The following is a 20,450-nucleotide window of genomic DNA, read 5'->3' on the forward strand; positions in this document are numbered from 1 at the left end:
GAGTCGTAAGAGCATCCACTGCCACTGCCTGTAGGGCTCTCGACCTGGAACAATACCACCTGAGCTTCTTGTTGAGACGAGAGGCCATCATGTTGATCTGTGGATATCCCCATTGACTTATCAAGCACCTGAACACCTCCGTGTGAAGGCCCCACTCCCCCGGGTGCAGGTCGTGTCTGCTGAGCAAGTCTGCTTCCCAGTTGTCCACTCCCGAAATGAAGACCGCCGACAACTCCTCAGCATGTTTTTCTGCTTAGAGGAGGATTCTTGACACCTCTGACATTGCTGCTCTGCTTTTCGTTCCGCCCTGTTAGTTTATGTACGTCACTGCCGTCACATTGTTCAACTGGACCTGAATGGCATGATCTTGAAGATGACATGAGGCCTGTAGAAGGGCCTGTATATAGCCCCGAGTTCCAGAATGTTGATTGGAAGGACGACTTCCTGACTTGACCACTTCCTTAAAACTGCACCCCATGGGTGACTGCGCCCCAACCTCTGAGGCTTGCGTCCATGGTTAGCAGAATCCAATTTTGAATCCCAAACCTTCGGCCCTCGATCAGGTGAGAAGTCTGTAGCCGCCACAGAAGGGAGATCCTGGCCTTTGGCAACAGGTGGATCATCTGGTGCATGTGAAGATGTGATCTGGACCATTTGTCCAACAGATCGAGCTGGAAGAGTTCTGCATGAAAACTTCCGTACTGAAGAGCCTCGTAAGAGGCCACCATTTTCCCCAGAAGGTGAATGCATAGGTGCACCAATATCCGGGTTGGCTTCAGGACATCCCAAACCATTGAATGGATTACTAATGCCTTTTCCAACGGAAGGAACAGCTTTTGTGACTCCGTGTCCAGTATCATCAGAGTTGGCTCTAAGTGAGATTTCAGAAGCGTCAGAATCCAGCGGTGATCCAGGAGAAGTTGGGTTGTGAGGCCAATGCTGTTCAACAACCTCTCCCTGGACGGAGCCTTTATCAGAAGATTGTCCAGGTACGGAATTATGTTCACTCCCTGTTTGCAAAGGAGAAACATCATCTCTGCCATCACCTTGGTGAACACCCTTGTGCCGTGTAGAGACCAAAAGCTAGGGCCTGGAACTGGCAGTGACAGTCCTGCAGTGCAAATCGTAGATAAGCCTGGTGAGGTGGCCACATCGGAATGTGAAGGTACTCATCCTTGATATCCAGAGACAGTAGGAATTCCCCCTCCTCAAGACCTGAGATCACCGCTCTCAGAAACTCCATCTTCAACTTGAATACTGTATGGGTTCAAGTATGTTAGATTCAGAATCGGCCTTACCGAACTGTCCGGTTTCGGTACTACAAACAAGTTGGAATAATACCCCTTGCTTTGGAGATGAGGTGGAACTGGAACAATGACCTGCATTTGTACCAGTTTTTGAATGGCATCCTGTAAGGTTATACTCGCCTCCTGTGAAACTGGTAAGCCTGATTTGAAGAATCTGTGAGGTGGGAGTTCCTGAAACTCCAGTTTGTAACCCTGGGAAATAAGATCTATTGACCCAGGGATCCTGGCATGATGTTGCCCAGATGTGACTGAAATTTTTTAGTCGGGGTCCCACCTGCCAGTCTTCAAGGCATCGCAGTCCACTGTCATGCTGAAGGCTTTGCGGAAGAAGAGCTGGAGCTCTGTTCCTGGGAACCGGCAGCTGCTGGTTTGCGTGTTTCCCCTATAGCGCTTCTGGTGGCTGTAGAAGATCCTCTGGCTTTGCCCTTAAACTTGGCAGTCCAAAAGGACTTTAGAGTAGGTCCTAGCTAGGTGAGTAGATCTTCCTAGTTGGGGGAGCTGCAGAAGGAAGATATGTAGACTTACCCACAGCAGCTTTGGAGATCATTTTGTCTAGTCCGTTTCCAAATAAGGCCTCTCCTGTGAAGTGTAGGCCTTCCACGCCTTTCCTAGAGTCCGCGTCCGCAGTCCACTGGCGTAACCATAAGCCCCTGCGTGCTGACACTGCCATAGCCGTGGTGCGTGCATTAAGCAAACCCACTTTTTTTATGGCTTCCACCATAAAGTTCGCAGAGTCCTGTATATGTTGCAGGAGTAAAACAATCTCCCCCCTAGATAAGGAATCCAACCCCTCAATTAGGTTACCTGACCATCTAGCAATAGCTTTAGTAATCCACGCACATGCTATGGTGGGTCTCTGGGCCACCCCAGCAGTCGTGTACAAGGATTTGAGTGTAGTCTCAATCTTGCGATCGGCCGTGTCTTTCAGGGAGGCTGCACCAGGGACAGGCAACACTATTTTCTGTGACAGCCTGGATACTGATGCATCGACTATCGGTGGATTTTCCCATTTTTTCCTATCCTCCGGAGGAAAAGATGAGATTAACTTTTTAGGGATCTGAAATTTCTTATCAGAATTAACCCAGGGTTCTTCAAACAGGGTATTCAATTCCTTTGACACAGGGAGTGACTGAGGATTTCTTTTTAACATTAAAATAAGATTCCTCACACTCCTCTGCCACTTTATCAGGAATTTGCAAAACATCTCTGATAGCTTCTATAAGAGCCTCTATTCCCTGTGACAGAGCTGCGTCCCCTCCCTTCTGAAACCACCTCCCCCTCCTCCATGTCTGACCCCTCAGCATCAGAGTCAGACTGCAGGATACGGGCCAGAGTTCGCTTTTGTGGACAAATGGCAGGGGACTGAGACGCTTGTTTGGGGACCAAGTCTCTATTCATAATTTCATCCACAGACTGTCTTAAGTATTGTGTCTCTTTCTCATGGCGGGAAAGTTTATTAGATATATTGGAAATCATTCTTTTAATGGCATCCAGCCACGCTGGTTCAGCCCCGCTAGCCTGAGAAGGTGCACTACACTGAGTACATAGTAGTGAGTTCTCTGGGGAAGAGGAACACTCTGCAGTCTATGAAACACACACTTTGCCTGACATATTGTAAATGTGACAGCACACACACAGGAAAGGTTAAAAGCACAATTAACCCACAAAGAGCCCTTCTAGGGAGACACAGATATTTTGGAGCCAGCACACAGCGCCCTTATTGCTAATGCCAAGCTTAGCCGGGTCGCAGACTAAGTACCCAGATTGGGGACTTGGTACACTAATAATCGCTCTCCCCCCCCCTGCTATTAAAGCCCCTGGTACCGCTGAGGTAATCTGGAGTCACACCGGAGGAGCTGCGTGTCCCAGTCAGTCAGTGTCTGTGTCCACTGCAGAGGGAAAATGGCGCTGGTGAGCTGCTGGATCCTCTCATAGTGAACCCCCACCCCTTCAATGGCGCGCGGTCTTCCTGCTTTTTTTATACTGGCTGAGGTAATTTTGTGCTTAAAATGGAGCCAGATCCGTTTTAAGGCTTTGTTTGCCAGTGTGGGTACTGGGTACTGTGTACAGTGTACTGAGCCTGGAGACGCAATCCGCCCTGGTGAGAAGCCGTGCATCCCCGTACCCTCATGCTGCCATAATGGCCGACGACCCGCTAACCGGGACGCCGGCTTAGTACTCACCACTCTACTTTCTTCTGGCTCTGTTAGGGGTGGCGGCGTGCTGCGGGAATGTACGCCTGCCGTGGTGGGGCTTGCGAATAGTTCCCTCAGGAACTAGTGTCCTGTCAGCGGGGAACGGGACCATTAACCCTTCAAGGAGGTTGGGCCGTTCTCCCCCCTAAGTCCCACGAAGCAGGCAGGCTGGTGCCATCCAGACCTGCCTGAAAATAACAAATAGAAAAATAAATGCAGAAAACTCTTCAGGAGCTTCCATAAGCGTGACTGGCTCCTCCGGGCACATTTTCTAAACGGAGTCTGGCGGGAGAGGCATAGAGGGAGGACCCAGCACACACTATCAAATTCTTGAAGTGCCCATGGCTCCTGGTGGACCCATCTATACCCCATGGTACTAAATGGAACCCCAGTATCTTCTAGGACGTGAGAGAAAATCAAATTACTTAGTGTTAAAAATATGAAGGCATGTTTTGAGTTTGCCAAAAGGCATGTGGACAACACCACAAATGTATGGAGGAAGGTGCTCTGGTCAGATGAGACTAAAAATTTACTTTTTCTTCCACCAAGGAAAACCCTATGTCTGGCGCAAACCCAACACATCCCATCACTTCAAGAACACCATCCCCACAGAGAAACATGGTGGTGGCAGCATCATGCTGTGGGAATATTTTTCAGCAGCAGGGACTGGGAAACTGTTTTGAGTCGGGGGAAAGATGGATGGTGCTAAATACAGGGATATTCTTGAACAAAACCAGTTTCAGTCTACCTGTGATTTGAGACTGGGACAGAGGTTCACCTTTAAGGGGAAACATTTCAGTGAGTTGGAATGGCCTAGTCAAAGCCCGGATCTCAATCCAATTGAGAATCTGTGGTCAGACTTGAAGATTAGAGTGAAGAAATGTTATCCGCGCTGTGTGTATTAAAAGCTGCTCATTGGTTGAATAAATACTTAATTGAAAAAAAGTGCGCTATATAATCTAGGCATGGCACCTGTAAAGGAAATTATATGGTTAAAACAAATATGTTTACAGCTCCTTTTGGAGCAATTGTGGCAGCCAGGAGTGAGGTCTTTGTTTTAACCATATAATTTCCTTTACAGGTGCCATGCATAGATTATATAGCGCACTTTTTTAAAATTCAGACTTGAAGATTGCTATTCACAAGCAGAAACCATCCAACATGAAGGAGCTGGAGCAGTTTTGCCTTAAGTTATGGGCAAAAATCCCAGTGGCAAACTTATAGAGACTTATTCAAAGCGACCTGCAGCTGTAATTGCCGCAAAGGTGCTCTACAAAGTACTGACTTTAGGGGGGTGAATAGTTATGCACGCTAAAGTTTTCTGTTTTGTTTTATTTGTTACTATTCTAGGAAAAAGGGATGGGAAAACTACTGCACTAGTAATATGAGCTGTAATATACTTCTTAACCCCACATTATTTACTGTTTCATAAATTTGAATTGGTTATGGGGGTGCTGCCACAATTTATATTGTTGCCAATAGTAGGAAACTTATTCACAAAAGAGGGAAAGGGATTGGTCTTGAGTGGCGCACAAAAATGAATTGATACATAAAATATAACTTTTATTATAATATTGTTAAAAAGCCTGTAACTGTGAAATATTAAAAACCAACATACAATAACAAAAAAAGGTGTGACATATATTGTTAAAAATACACCCTATACCCAGAATGTCGTGCACTGCCAATAGGTTTAAATTGAATTGATGGGTACTATGACCCCTCTCATTGTTCTGTGTGATGCCAATTCATTCGTAGATGTTAATAAAGATTTTCAACACTCCTCGTATCGTAGTGACTTGTTTCTTGTATTAGTCTCCTTTAAATCAAAATTTCTATTACATTTTCAGACGTTTACCATACCAGGAAAGTTCTCAACATCTATGCTTTATTGCACTATATTATCATGCAATTATATATGCTGCTTACTGGTGTTCCCCTTTCCAGCATCTATCAATAATAATTGTTCCCCAAAGTCTGCTGTTGGTCTTATTGTCACTGGTTAATTTCAATAAATAAATATTCGAGTAACCAATGGAGTCTTCAAATAGCTATATTTCTGACCAGCACTCTAGTAAAACAGCGCTGTCAGTATTGTACTATTCTTTTACCACAGTGACTATTATGTCATGTTTGATATAATTATCATACACGTGACAATACTCCATCACTAATGCACATAAAATATAGTACAATGTGCATTAGTTATGGAGTATTGTCATGTGTATGATAATTATATCAAACATGACACAATAGTCACTTTAGTAAAACAGCGCTGTCAGTATTGTACTATTCTTTTACCAAAGTGACTATTGTGTCATGTTTGATATAATTATCATACACATGACAATACTCCATAACTAATGCACATTGTACTATATTTTATGTGCATTAGTGATGGAGTATTGTCACGTGTATGATAATTATATCAAACATGACATAATAGTCACTGTGGTAAAAGAATAGTACAATACTGACAGCGCTGTTTTACTAGAGTGCTGGTCAGAAATATAGCTATTTGAAGACTCCATTGGTTACTCGAATATTTATTTATTGAAATTAACCAGTGACACATAAGACCAACAGCAGACTTTGGGGAACAATTATTATTGATAGATGCTGGAAAGGGGAACACCAGTAAGCAGCATATATAATTGCATGATAATATAGTGCAATAAAGCATAGATGTTGAGAACTTTCCTGGTATGGTAAACGTCTGAAAATGTAATAGAAATTTTGATTTAAAGGAGACTAATACAAGAAACAAGTCACTACGATACGAGGAGTGTTGAAAATCTTTATTAACATCTACGAATGAATTGGCATCACACAGAACAATGAGAGGGGTCATAGTACCCATCAATTCAATTTAAACCTATTGGCAGTGCACGACATTCTGGGTATAGGGTGTATTTTTAACAATATATGTCACACCTTTTTTTGTTATTGTATGTTGGTTTTTAATATTTCACAGTTACAGGCTTTTTAACAATATTATAATAAAAGTTATATTTTATGTATCTATTCATTTTTGTGCGCCACTCAAGATCAATCCCTTTCCCTCTTTTGTGAATTTGTTTTATTTGTTGTTTGCTTCACAATAAAAATAAAAATAACACATCTTCAAGGTTGTAGGCATGTTCTGTGAATGAAATGATGCAAACCTTCAAACAATCCATTTAAAATTCCAGGTTGTGAGGTAACAAAACATGAAAAATGCAAAGGGGGGTGAATACTTTAAGCAAGGCACTGTATATGGCACTTCTCAAAAAGACATATTCCACCTACTGTTTGTAACAACACAATAGAGTGTTAAAATCACTATCCATTGAAGGAAAAAATATGCAAAGAATAGAGCTGACAGAGCAAGTCTCCCTCTCGGCTGCAGACTGTACAACGTTTTCTCTTAAACTTGCTATAAAACACCTAACCGAGACAAGCCATATAAATGCCGCAAGTGCACTTTTGGATTAACACACATCAGATTACATTGTGAAACTGCCTCACAACATGGTAAACTCACAGCAAGTGCATTTTGGAATTTGCCTTCTATTGAAAATAGAGAAGTGAAGCCTCTCTTCTAATGATAATAATAATGATGATGATAATAATAACAGATTATAACAAAAAAAAAATAAAAAAAAAAAAAATTAGACAAACTGCCATTAGCGATTAATCTCTAGATATGCTGCAAGCTATACGTTCGAAATCAGGCTACAGCAGGTATTTATACAAGTGTAAAAATGCACTGTCCACCTCATGGCCAGGGCGTCCATGAAGGCTGCTTCGGGATCTCTTGTTCTGGACCCATACATGGGAACCTTGAGGTTATGTCGGGAGGCCATAAGGTCCACGTCTGGCTGGCCCCATTTGTGCACCAAGAGCCGGAAGACCTCTGGGTGTAGACACCACTCGCTGGCGTGTACGTCTGGACGGCTTAGGAAATCCGATTCCTGCATTGCCAACTTACTGCGAATGCCACCCTGATGGTTGAGCTAGGCTACTGCAGTGGCGTTGACGGACTGAATCTGGACCGGTCTGCCCTGGAGAATGGCCCGTGCTAGATTGAGTGCTTTGTTGACAACTCGTAACTCCAGGACATTGATTGGTTAGCAATTTTCTGCAGAGGTCCAAAGGCCCTGAAAGGAGTGATGTCCGGTCACTGCGCACAATCCACGGAGATGGGAACTTCTTACCACGATGTCAAATTCGGAATCCAAAAGGGTTGCCCCTTGTCCAAGTGTGCAGTCTGAAGCCAACAGGTTAGGGACAGTTGAACTTCTGGAGAGAGGGCTCTCGTCTGGGACCTGATCAGATATGGTTGTCTGTTCCACATAGACAGGATCAGGTGTTGCATAGGCCTGGAGTGGAACTGGGCCTACTTGGTCCTGGGCTTGGTGGACGGACCTTTAGCATTACCTTGTGGACAAATAAAGTAAAAGGAGGATGTCCGAGCCCATAGAGCGGAGGCTGATGGAAGGAAAGCAGTCTTTGAGGCTGCCAGTGTAGCCACAATTTTGTCCAGCTCCGCTCCAAACAGGATATCCCCAGTGAAAGGCAAGAATTATAAGGCCTTCTTGGAATCCATGTCCGCTTTCCATAAACGGAGCCAGAGGATGCGGCGGGAAACCACCAAGGTAGCCGACGCCTTGGAAGCCAGGAGACCAGCATCCGAAACAGCTTCCCCAGGTAAGAGGCAGCCTCTTTGATATGAGAGAGGTGAGACAGATTATCCTGTGAAACGACTGATTAAAAACACCTTTCCCCAAAGCCCCTACCCAGTGCTCAATGGCCTTGGCCACCCAGGCAGCGACCATGGTAGGTCTAGTAATAGCACCTGCAAGAGAATAGACAGACTTGAGACAAGCTTCAATCCTCCGATCCGTGGTCTCCTTAAGGGAAGAAGTCGAAGGGGTAGGCAAGGTGGAGGATTTAACCAAACGGGCTACATGAGAATCCACTGCTGGGGAAGTCTCCCACTTAGCACAATCAGCTGCAGGAACAGGGTAAAATGAAGTTAGTTGCTTAAAGAGCGGAAACTTTGTACCAGGAGTATTCCAAACCTCACGCAGGAGCTCCGTAAAATGCTCAGACTGAGGAAATTCAGCCTTAACTACCTTTTTGGCACTTAAATAGCTGAGACTTTTTTAATTCAGGAGCAGATTCATCTACCTCTATTGGAGAGATAGATTTCACAGCTCTTACAAGAGCAGACGCATCCAAGGAAGACTGACGTACTTCCCTACCCTGAGGGGGACTGCGTGACATCAGCCTCCTCTTCCTCATCAGATGATACCTCTGAATCTGTAAGCTGGGTAGATTGAGATAAGGGGAGAGCACGCCTGGTGGCCTTAGAGGGCAGGGGCCTGTCAACTTTTTAACAGCTGTTGGAAAGCTGTGGAGGTTTGCGCTAGGCTCTGTACAGAGGTAGAGATGCCTCCCTCCCTCCAGGAGGGAGGCATGGCTGGGACTGGTATAAGCAGGATGTACCTACTGAGGGAATCCCATAGGGGGAGGAATCAAAGGGGTTGCCAGGCAATCTGATGCAGTAACTGTGAAAAAAGCCCAGGGGGGATCCTGCACAGAGGCTGGAGGTGCTGGCTGGTTAGATGAGGTATAACAAGCTGCACATAAATCACCTTGTACAGTGTCCTGAGGGGATAAAGCCGCAGAAGAGGATCTGCAGTGGACCAACAGAGGTGCTTCAGCCTCTTTGCGACCCTTGCTGGACATAGCTGCATCATCAGTAGAGCTAGTAGTCGTAGTAAGTAGAACCCCTTAAACACTTGCTCTATATGGTAAAAGGGGGGGGTCATTCCATGTCCGTTCACCCAGGCTTGACACCAGCTGACTCATATTTTCATAATACTTTGTGCACTTGATACTACCACATAGCTACTATCCCATGCCACATTTTTGTTCTCTAGGCCTCACAGTTTTTGATATAGGGGATCAAAGTTTCAAAATTGCTTGGAAATGCAACTACTGATGCTCCATTTTTTCTGACGTGTGTCTGGAAGAAAAATTCACATCTCAGTACCTAATCCACGTATCACTTTTGACCCTTTGTCATTCAGAATATGGAGATTCCAGTAAAAAATGTTTTATCAGTCTTGCCCGACTCAGAAAGTTCATTACACATTCCTTTACTTCACACTTTTTTTTTTTTTGGTGAAAAAAAAAAAAAGGGGGGGTTTATTAGCATTATCAACCTATGGCAGATGAGTTGTGTCCCTTTTTGTTTAAATTGGACCTTAAAGAATACTTTAAAAGGCTATGAAAGAAAAATAATAAGAATTTACTCACCGGTAATTCTATTTCTCGTAGTCCGTAGTGGATGCTGGGGACTCCGTAAGGACCATGGGGAATAGCGGGCTCCGCAGGAGACTGGGCACTCTAAAGAAAGATTTAGTACTATCTGGTGTGCACTGGCTCCTCCCTCTATGCCCCTCCTCCAGACCTCAGTTAAGGAAACTGTGCCCGGAAGAGCTGACATTACAAGGAAAGGATTTTGGAATCCAGGGTAAGACTCATACCAGCCACACCAATCACACTGTACAACTTGTGATAAACTTACCCAGTTAACAGTATGAACAACAACTGAGGATCACTCAACCGATGCTACATAACCATAACCCTTTGTTAAGCAATAACTATATACACGTATTACAGAAAGTCCGCACTTGGGACGGGGCGCCCAGCATCCACTACGGATTACGAGAAATAGAATTACCGGTGAGTAAATTCTTATTTTCTCTAACGTCCTAGTGGATCCTGGGACTCCGTAGGGACCATGGGGATTATACCAAAGCTCCCAAACGGGCGGGAGAGTGCGGATGACTCTGCAGCACCGAATGGGCAAACACCAGGTCCTCCTCAGCCAGGGTATCAAACTTGTAGAACTTTGCAAATGTGTTTGAACCCGACCAAGTAGCAGCTCGGCAAAGCTGTAATGCCGAGACCCCTCGGGCAGCGCCCAAGAAGAACCCACCTTCCTTGTGGAATGGGCTTTTACTGATTTTGGATGCGGCAATCCAGCCGCAGAATGAGCCTGCTGAATCGTGTTACAGATCCAGCGAGCAATAGCTTGCTTTGAAGCAGGAGCACCCACTTTGTTGGATGCATACAGGATAAACAGCGAGTCAGTCTTCCTGACCCCAGCCGTTCTGGTTACATAATTCTTCAAAGCCCGGACTACGTCAAGCAACTTGGAATCTTCCAAGTCACAAGTAGCCGCAGGCACCACAATAGGTTGGTTCAAATGAAAAGATGACACCACCTTTTGCAGAAATTTCGGACGAGTCCGCAATTCTGCCCTGTCCATCTGGAAAACAAGATAGGGGCTTTTACATGACAAAGCCACCAATTCTGACACACGCCTAGCCGAAGCTAAGGCCAACAGCATGACTACTTTCCACGTGAGATACTTTAGCTCCACAGTCTTAAATGGCTCAAACCAGTGGGATTTCAGGAAACCCAACACCACGTTAAGATCCCAAAGTGCCACTGGTGGCACAAAAGGGCGCTGAATATGCAGCACTCCCTTAACAAACGTCTGAACCTCAGGCAGAGAAGCCAGTTCTCTTTGAAAGAAAATGGATAGGGCCGAAATCTGGACCTGTATGGACCCTAATTTTAGGCCCATAGTCACTCCTGACTGTAGGAAGTGCAGGAATCGACCCAGCTGGAATTCTTCTGTAGGGCCTTCCTGGCCTCACACCAAGCACATATTTTCGCCATATACGGTGATAATGCTTTGCTGTCACGTCCTTCCTAGCCTTTATCAGCGTAGGAATAACTTCATCCGGAATGCCTTTTTCCTCTAGGATCCGGCGTTCAACCGCCATGCCGTCAAACGCAGCCGCGGTAAGTCTTGGAACAGACAGGGCCCTTGTTGCAACAGGTCCTGTCTGAGAGGCAGAGGCCATGGGTCCTCTGTGAGCATTTCTTGCAGTTCCGGGTACCAAGTCCTTCATGGCCAATCCGGAACAATGAGTATTGTTGTCACTCCTCTTTTTCTTACAATTCTCAGCACCTTTGGTATGAGAGGAAGAGGCGGAAACACATAGACCGACTGGAACACCCACGGTGTTACTAGTGCGTCCACAGCTATCGCCTGAGGGTCCCTTGACCTGGCGCAATACCATTTTAGCTTTTTGTCGAGGCGGGACGCCATCATGTCCACCTGTGGCAGTTCCCGTTGATTTGCAATCTGCGTGAAAACTTCTTGGTGAAGTCCCCACTCTCCCGGGTGGAGGTCGTGCCTGCTGAGGAAGTCTGCTTCCCAGTTGTCCACTCCCGGAATGAACACTGCTGACAGTGTGCTTATGTGATTCTCCGCCCAGCGAAGAATTCTGGTGGCTTCTACCATCGCCACCCTGCTCCTTGTGCCGCCTTGGCGGTTTACATGAGCCACTGCGGTGATATTGTCTGACTGGATCAGAACCGGTTGGTCGCGAAGCAGGGTCTCCGCTTGACTTAGGGCGTTGTATATGGCCCTTAGTTCCAGGATATTGATGTGAAGGCAAGTCTCCTGCCTTGACCACAGCCCTTGGAAATTTCTTCCCTGTGTGACTGCCCCCCACCCTCGGAGGCTTGCATCCGTGGTCACCAGGACCCAGTCCTGAATGCCGAATCTGCGACCTTCGAGAAGGTGAGCACTCTGCAGTCACCACAGGAGAGACACCCTTGCTCTGGGGGATAGGGTGATTAACCGATGCATCCGAAGATGTGATCCGGACCACTTGTCCAGTAAGTCCCATTGGAAGGTATGGAACCTGCCGAAGGGAATGGCCTCGTATGATGCCACCCTCCTTCCCAGGACTCGAGTGCAGTGATGTACTGACACCTGTTTTAGTTTTAATAGATTCCTGACCAGTGTCACAAGCTCCTGAGCTCTCTCTATCAGGAGATAAACCTTTTTCTGGTCTGTGTCTAGGATCATGCCTAGGAGAGGCAGATGAGCTGTAAGAACCAACTGCGACTTTGGAATATATAGAATCCAGCCGTGTTGCCGTTTCACTTCCGGATAAAGCGATACGCTGTTCAGCAACTGCTCTTTTGATCTCGCTTTTATGAGGAGATCGTCCAAGTACGTGATAATAGTGACACCTTGCTACCGCAGGAGCACCATCATTTCCGCCATTACCTTGGTGAATATTCTCTAGGCCGTGGAGAGACCAAACGGCAACGTTTGAAATTGGTAATGACCATCCCGTACCGCAATTCTGAGGTACGCCTGATGAGGTAGATAAATGGGGACATGAAGGAATGCATCCTTTATGTCCCGAGTCACCATAAAATCTCCCCCTTTCAGGCTTGCAATCACCGCTTTTAGCGATTCCATTTTGAACCCTTTCAGGTATATGTTCAGGGATTTTAAATTCAATATGGGTCCGACCGAACCGTCTGGTTTCGGGACTACAACATGGTCGAATAATAATCCCCTCCTTGTTGAAGGAGGGGAATCTTGACCACCACTTGTTGAAGATACAATTTATGAATTGCAGTTAACACTGTTTCCCTCTCGTGGGGGGAAGCCGGCAGGGCCGTCGGTGAGGGGGCATCTTCTCAAAGTCCAGCTTGTATCCCTGAGACACAATATCTATTGCCCAGGGATCTAACAGGGAGTGAACCCACTTGTGGCTGAACTACGAAGGCGTGCCCCCACCGGGCCTAGCTCCGCCTGTGGAGCCCCAGCGACATGCGGTGGATTTTTGTAGAGGCCGGGGAGGACTTCTGTTCATGGGAACTAACTGTGTTGTGCAGCTTCTTTCCTCTGCCCCCGCCTCTGGCAAGAAAGGACGCACCTCGGACTTTCTTGTTTCTTTATTCGAAAGGCTGCATTTGATAATGTCGTGCTTTCCTAGGCTGTGCAGGAATATAAGGCAAAATATCAGAATTACCAGCTATAGCTGTGGAGACCAGGTCCGAGAACCCTTCTCCACACAATCCTCAGCCTTCCACATGCCTCTTAAGTCGGCATCATCTGTCCATTGCATATTCTACAGGACCCGCAAGCAGAAATCGACATAGCTTTGACTCTAGGACCCAGTATACTCATGTCTCTTTGGGCATGTTTAATTTATATATATATATATATATATATATATATATATATATATACCTATCACTTAAGACAGCATCTTTAATATATATATATATTTCTATATATACATATATATATATATATATATATATATATATATATATATCTATATGCATACTAGGGTCTCAATCTCTGCTGATAAGGTACCTGTCCACGCTGCCACAGCGCTATAAACCCATGCCGACACAATCGCCGGTCTGAGTAGTATACTAGAATGTGCACGCTATCTGCAGGATCCCGGAGAATAGCTAGTGCTACCTTCTGGGCAAACGGGACACCCTAGGGGAAGATTCCCATCACATCCTGGCCCTAGTAGGGAAAGGATACTGCTTGAGAATTTTTTGTGGGAAGCTGCAGTCTCTTGTCTGGAGTTTCCCGCTCTTTTTCCTCATGAGAGGAGGGAAATTTACCTCAGCTTTCTTCCCCTTAACATGTGTACCCTTGTCAGGGACAGATGAGTCATCAGTGATATGCAAATCCTCTTTTATTACAATAATCATATATTGAATACCTTTCAGCCATTTTGGCTGTAACTTTGCATTATCGTAGTCGACACTGGAGCCAAACTCCGTGTCGATATCAGTGTTTATTATTTTGGATAGTGAGCATTGTGAGACTCTGAAGGTCTCTGTGACATAGGGACAGACATGGGTAGATTTCCTGTCTGTTCTCTAATATTTTGTGCAATAAATTCACCTCAGCACTTACACATATCCAAACAGGTGTCGGCGTTGTCGACGGAGACACCCTCTCACACACATATTTGCCCTATCTCCTCCTTAGGGGAGCCTTTTACCTCAGACATGTCGACACACACGTACCGACACACCACACACACAGGGGATGCTCTATTTGAAGACAGTTCCCCCACAAGGCCCTTTGGAGAGACAGAGAGAGAGTATGCCAGCACACACCCCAGCGCTATATGACCCAGGAATCACACAGTAACTTAGTGTTAACCCAGTAGCTGCTGTATATATTGTTTTTGCACCAAATTTATATGCCCCCCCTCTCTTTTTACCCTCTTCTATTGCAGGGGAGAGCCTGGGGAGCTTCTCTCAGCGGATCTGTGGAGAGAAAATGGCGCTGGTGAGTGCTGAGGAAGAAGGCCCCGCCCCCTCAGCGGCGGGCTTCTGTCCCGTTTCTGTGTAAAAATAATGGCGGGGGCTCGTACATATATACAGTGCCAGACTGTATATATGTCTCTTTTTGCCAAAAAGGTACTTAATTGCTGCCCAGGGCGTCCCCTCCTGCGCCCTACAGTGACCCGAGTGTGCGGTGTGCTGTGGGAGCAATGGCGCACAGCTGCAGTGCTGTGCGCTACCTTAAGTGAAGACAGGAGTCTTCAGCCGCCGATTTCGACGTCTTCATGCTTCTGCTGCTTCTGTTCTTCTGGCTCTGCGAGGGGGACGGCGGCGCGGCTCCGGGAACGGACGATCAAGGTTAGGTACCTGTGTTCGATCCCTCTTGAGCTAATGGTGTCCAGTAGCCTAAGAAGCGCTACCTAGCTGTCGTGAGTAGGTTTGCTTCTCTCCCCTCAGTCCCTCGTAGCAGAGAGTCTGTTGCCAGCAGAAGCTCTCTGAAAATAAAAAACCTAACAAAATACTTTCTTTTCTAGCAAGCTCAGGAGAGCCCACTAGGAGCACCCAGCTCGGCCGGGCACAGATTCTAACTGAGGTCTGGAGGAGGGGCATAGAGGGAGGAGCCAGTGCACACCAGATAGTACTAAATCTTTCTTTAGAGTGCCCAGTCTCCTGCGGAGCCCGCTATTCCCCATGGTCCTTATGGAGTCCCCAGCATCCACTAGGACGTTAGAGAAAATGGGATTTTGATTGCCTGTATGCGTATTTTAATGTTTCATTATAATTCTCTTGTTAAAAACAAAAATTACCATTTAGGTATAACTTTGCTCGCCAGGGGAGTATTTTAATTTGTATATTTCCGTATGTGCAGATTTCGAATTACACATAGAGGAGTATTCAGTTAGCCGTGAGAACCCGTTTTTTGCTTGTAAATCTGCAATTTTACTGCAAACCGTAAGACTTCTAGTTAATTAGCTGCAATAATTGTCAATAATTTTACTGCGAATTGTCAATAATTTTACCTTCATCTACTCTGAGCAGGTGCAAAGTTGGGGAAAATCTCTATTATAAAGGTAAAAACGTCAGGATTTATCAGGAGAGAAGAAAAATTTGACATGGGTTAGTAGCTACGTCGTAGTATCAAGTGTACATAGTATCATGAAAATCTGGGTCTGTGGGTGTCATGCCTGGGTGATCCGACATGGAATGACCCAAAAGGTATATGGTGACAGTAACAGAAAAAACAGACAGCAGAGCTAGCACAAGTCACAGACAATGCAGAATACAATTTAAGTACACTGCAATGGGCACTAAATCAACTATATGGCCGTAGTAGCAGGCAGAATATAGCACTGTATAACCTGACTCCAGGGAGACTGGACCCAGTGTTCTCACAGACCTGTACCTGCAAGATGAAAATGATTGCCGTGGGTCTCTGAGGGTGGAGGAGCAGCACAGTGGCGGGAAGACCACAAAGTAATGACGCCATGAGCTGGGGGACAGGCCGCAGGCAGAGTGCTGACTTCCCCTACGCTGGCGTCCCACACAGGTTACTGCTCTTTACCTGTCCCTGGGTGCCGGCTTGCAGTCCTGGGGTCTCACATGGGAGCTGTGCTACAGCTCTGGGTTAGTAGTCTGGCACTGAACTAGTTAAAGTAAATAAATAACCCTGCCCCTGTAGCCCCTCCCACATTTACCATATTCTCAGTTTATACTTTAGTAAAGCCAAATGGAAGATCATAAAACAAAAAGGGCAACAGACCGCAGAAGCAATAACAACGGGAAGCGGTTACCAAACTGCTAGTCGGGATTCCGGAAGTTACAATGCCGACGCTGTAATCCCAGCTAGCGCTGAAATCCCAAAGCCGGAATCCCACCACCACAGGCTTTTCTCTCTCTATGGGTGTCCACGACACCCATAGAAGGAGAATAAATCCTGTGGCGAGCACAGCAAACTACAATGCCTGAAGCGTGGCAAGCCCGCAAGGTACCGGAATCCCCCTGTCGGCACACCGGTGACCGGAATCCCCCTGTCGGCACACTGACAGCAGGATCCAGGACGCTGGTATTACATACTGATCCTATAATAATATATCAGAGAGGGATCAAAGTGTCCCCAGATGGACTTTGAGGAAAGGATTTTACAGTGAGTACAAAAGAAAAAAAAGAAAATCCAATTTCCTCTAACATCAATCTAGGTGACGTGAATCCTGTGGCACTAAATGAAAAACTGAGGATATGTTGGAGGCGGGAAGGTTTATAGAGGAGCAGGGTTATTTTCTTTAACTAGTACAGTGCCAAACGCCTACAGTTAGACCTCTTACCCAGCTGTAACTGCTACCGCAGTGTCCTTCAGATAGATGAGACAGAAAAAATGGGAGCGCTTCATTTGTCAAGTGAGAGATAGTAAATGTACAAAATTGAGAAAATGTATGGATCACAGCTCTAGGATAAGCTTCAAAATGGGTCATGTGCCTTCGATTCTATGAGTTTATCTGTTCCTACCTCCCTGCAGTTGTCTTTCTTGCTGAAGTGAGCGAGGTCTGCATTGTACAGATGTTCCATCACGTGCGTACTCTCTAATCGCTCAGGCGGCACACCTTCAGAGAGGAGGAAATTCCGGTATGCCATGGCAAAAGCTTGACCAATGGCCTGCGCAATGAGTTGAGCCTAAAATGGTCAAAAAAATAAAAAAGTTAAAAACAGAATAAAATCTGATTATCTTAAATAATTAAAAATTTGAAATAATTTAACATACATTTTACTGTACAAAAGTTTTAGACAGGTATGGAAAAATATTGCAAAGTAAGGCCCAGATATAGCAAACCTTGGACAGTGATAAATAGCACGGTGATAAAGTACCAAACAATCAGCTCAAGACTCGTTTTTCAAACACAGCCTGTAACATTGCAGTTAGGAGCCGACTTTATCACCGTGAAATTTATCACTATCCAAGCCTTGGTAAATCTAGGTCTAAGAATGCTTTCACAAATAGAAGTGGTAATAGTTTTTTTTTTTTTAATAAGCAAAATGAACAGTAGAGAAATATAACACATATAGATTATATATCTACATATACACATAATATATATGCCATTATCTGAGTAGGTGAACCAAAAATGTGTGATTTTGAATAAGGGATACTCAACACGCATTATGTATGTATGTATGTATGTATGTATGTATGTATGTATGTATGTATGTATATTATATATACACATATATATATATACATACACACACATACATACATATACAGGTTGAGTATCCCATATCCAAATATTCCGAAATACGGACTTTTTTGAGTGCGATAGTGAAACCTTTGTTTTCTGATGGCTCAATGTACACAAACTTAGTTTAATACTCAAAGTTAACAAAAATATTGTATTAAATGACATTCAGGCTGTGTGCATAAGGTGTATATGAAACATAAATGAATTGTGTGAATGTACACACACTTTGTTAAATGCACAAAGTTATAAAAAATATTGGCTAAAATGACCTTCAGGCTGTGTGTATAAGGTGTATATGAAACATAAATGCATTCTGTGCTTAGACTTGGGTCCCATCACCATGACATCTCATTATAGTATGCAATTATTCCAAAATACGGACAAATCCGATATCCAAAATTCCTCTGGTCCCAAGCATTTTGGATAAGGGATACTCAACCTATGTGTGTATATGTATATATGTATTGATAATGTCGATATTATCTTAAACCATAAAGCTATACCTTTAAACACACTTTTACCATGGAGCCGCTGCAGCCGCTAGACTTAATATGCACTCTACGTACTTTGTACGCTATTTGCGTACAGAGTCCATTACCGTGTGCGGACTTAGCGTACAAACGCCGCGCTGGGGGTACAAAGTACACACAGCGCGCGCACACTCTTGATATACTTTAAACCTTATTAGTAATGCAATGCAATGATATAATTACACTCTAAACCTTATGCAGCAAAGCACTGCAATGATGTTACACCTTAAACCTTATGCAGCGCTGACGGTACAAAGTACCCACAGAGCGTACACACCTTATCAATACACTCTTAAACCTTATACAGTTAGGTAATGTAATACGCTTTAAACCCTAGCAGGGAAAAGAGGACACAACACCGATTTGTAGTTAAACACTGGGCTCCGACACCACAGCGTATATATCTGGAAGGGAATAACAATACAATTTATACACTACAATACAACAGAGTAAATGGCTACAGTCAATGTACATACGTGAGAATATTCACATGCGCTTCCTGGTCCAGTCCTCCGCTAATCAGGTAGATAGCGTTAAGAGTCTTCTGACCGGCCAGGCAGCAACAGGCTTTTTATACACTACTTCCAAAAGCAATACAATGGATACTGTAATCCCTTTGTCCATTGGACACAGAGATGCATCTTTACATTACAGGAGAGGTCATAGGTTGATTTGAAAAGGTGGGCGATGTCTTTCTCAACTGCTCTTGTGGGTGGTCTCCTCTGGATTCCCGCCGCATACATAATATACAGTAAATACAGTTTATATCTATATTCTACTTCTGCACATAACTATACGCAGGAACATGCGATCTTCCTCTAACCAACACCGGAATGTTACCCTTAAAATACCCTACAGCTGGATACTAGACATCACCTTATAACCTTAGTCTGTCCCTTCCTATCATGCAAAGGCGAATCCCTTAGTCCTGGAATCATTTAAACTGTTGATACTTGCTGATGTGGTGCAGGGGAGCTATGTGTACAATGTGCACTATTTGGATTAAATATGTAAAGTTTTGATAACCCTCTATGCGCTCACAAACTCCGCCGTAAATACCCATACCACGCGCAGGACCGCGGGAGCGACCATACGCAAATTGCGGATATGTGCACGCACGGCGGAACAAGTGCACGCGCAGCGGGCATGTGTGTGTGGTTAGTACGTAATGTGTGTACTGGAATATTTTTCGACTTTGACAGTATATGTGTATGGATGACTTTACACATTTAGACACCCATATTTAAAAAAAACTTGGGTTAACGAGTTCAATACCACTAGCTCCAGGACCAACAAACGCATTAAACAAATGTGGCCAATGGTCAGCACGGATCCCAGTTTATCGTCCCCTAAACACACTAAAATAATGCCATGTTACACACGTAGTGCCAGCATTAAGGACCTAGTGGTTAAAAACGACGTCACTGGTTTTAAAACAGCCCCGACAGCCACAAATTTTTTAAGCCGCAAACCAGGCTGCTTTAAATGCTTGGGCTGCACTACTTGCAGTTACATGCTTACGGGAGATTTTATCTTACATCCGCATACAGGGAGAAAAATTAACATCACATGGCCTGTGACCTATAGCTCCTCATTTGTAATATATGTTTTGATCTGCCCTTGCAGCCTTTACTATGTGGGTAAGACACAATGGCGTTTCAAGGAACGGATGGCCCAACATAGATCTGCCATTAGGGCCGCCCTTAATACTGGCAAAAGCGACCAACCGGTCGCCCGTCATTTTGCACAGATGCGCCATAATCTGGCAGCAATACGATATAAAATTGTGGATCATATTCCAGTTTCTCCCCGAGGTGGAGATACAGCGAGTAAATTACTCCAACTGGAAGCTCGTTGGATTTTTAAATTAGACACCATCCACCCCAGAGGCTTAAATGAACAACTCAATTTAAATTGCTTTTTATAAAGTACATTTTGCTTCAGAAGCCTGTTATTTCTTGTTTTCTTACAATAATATCTCAGAGTACTACAGAT

At 44.8% G+C, this 20,450-nt stretch overlaps 1 protein-coding gene across 2 annotated transcripts in view; it reads right to left on the reverse strand.

The window, feature by feature from the left end:
- The window catches only part of APBA3 (amyloid beta precursor protein binding family A member 3), a 157,670-nt gene that overhangs the window by 23,196 nt on the left and 114,024 nt on the right, over positions 1 to 20,450 (reverse strand). For both annotated transcript variants that reach the window (XM_063914843.1, XM_063914842.1), the window contains one exon: positions 17,198 to 17,362. In XM_063914843.1, the coding sequence (XP_063770913.1) occupies positions 17,198 to 17,362 (165 nt within the window). The remainder of the gene's footprint in view (positions 1 to 17,197; positions 17,363 to 20,450) is intronic.

The sequence above is a fragment of the Pseudophryne corroboree genome, chromosome 1 (genome assembly GCF_028390025.1).
Source record: "Pseudophryne corroboree isolate aPseCor3 chromosome 1, aPseCor3.hap2, whole genome shotgun sequence".
In the NCBI taxonomy this organism is placed as follows: Eukaryota; Metazoa; Chordata; class Amphibia; order Anura; family Myobatrachidae; genus Pseudophryne; species Pseudophryne corroboree.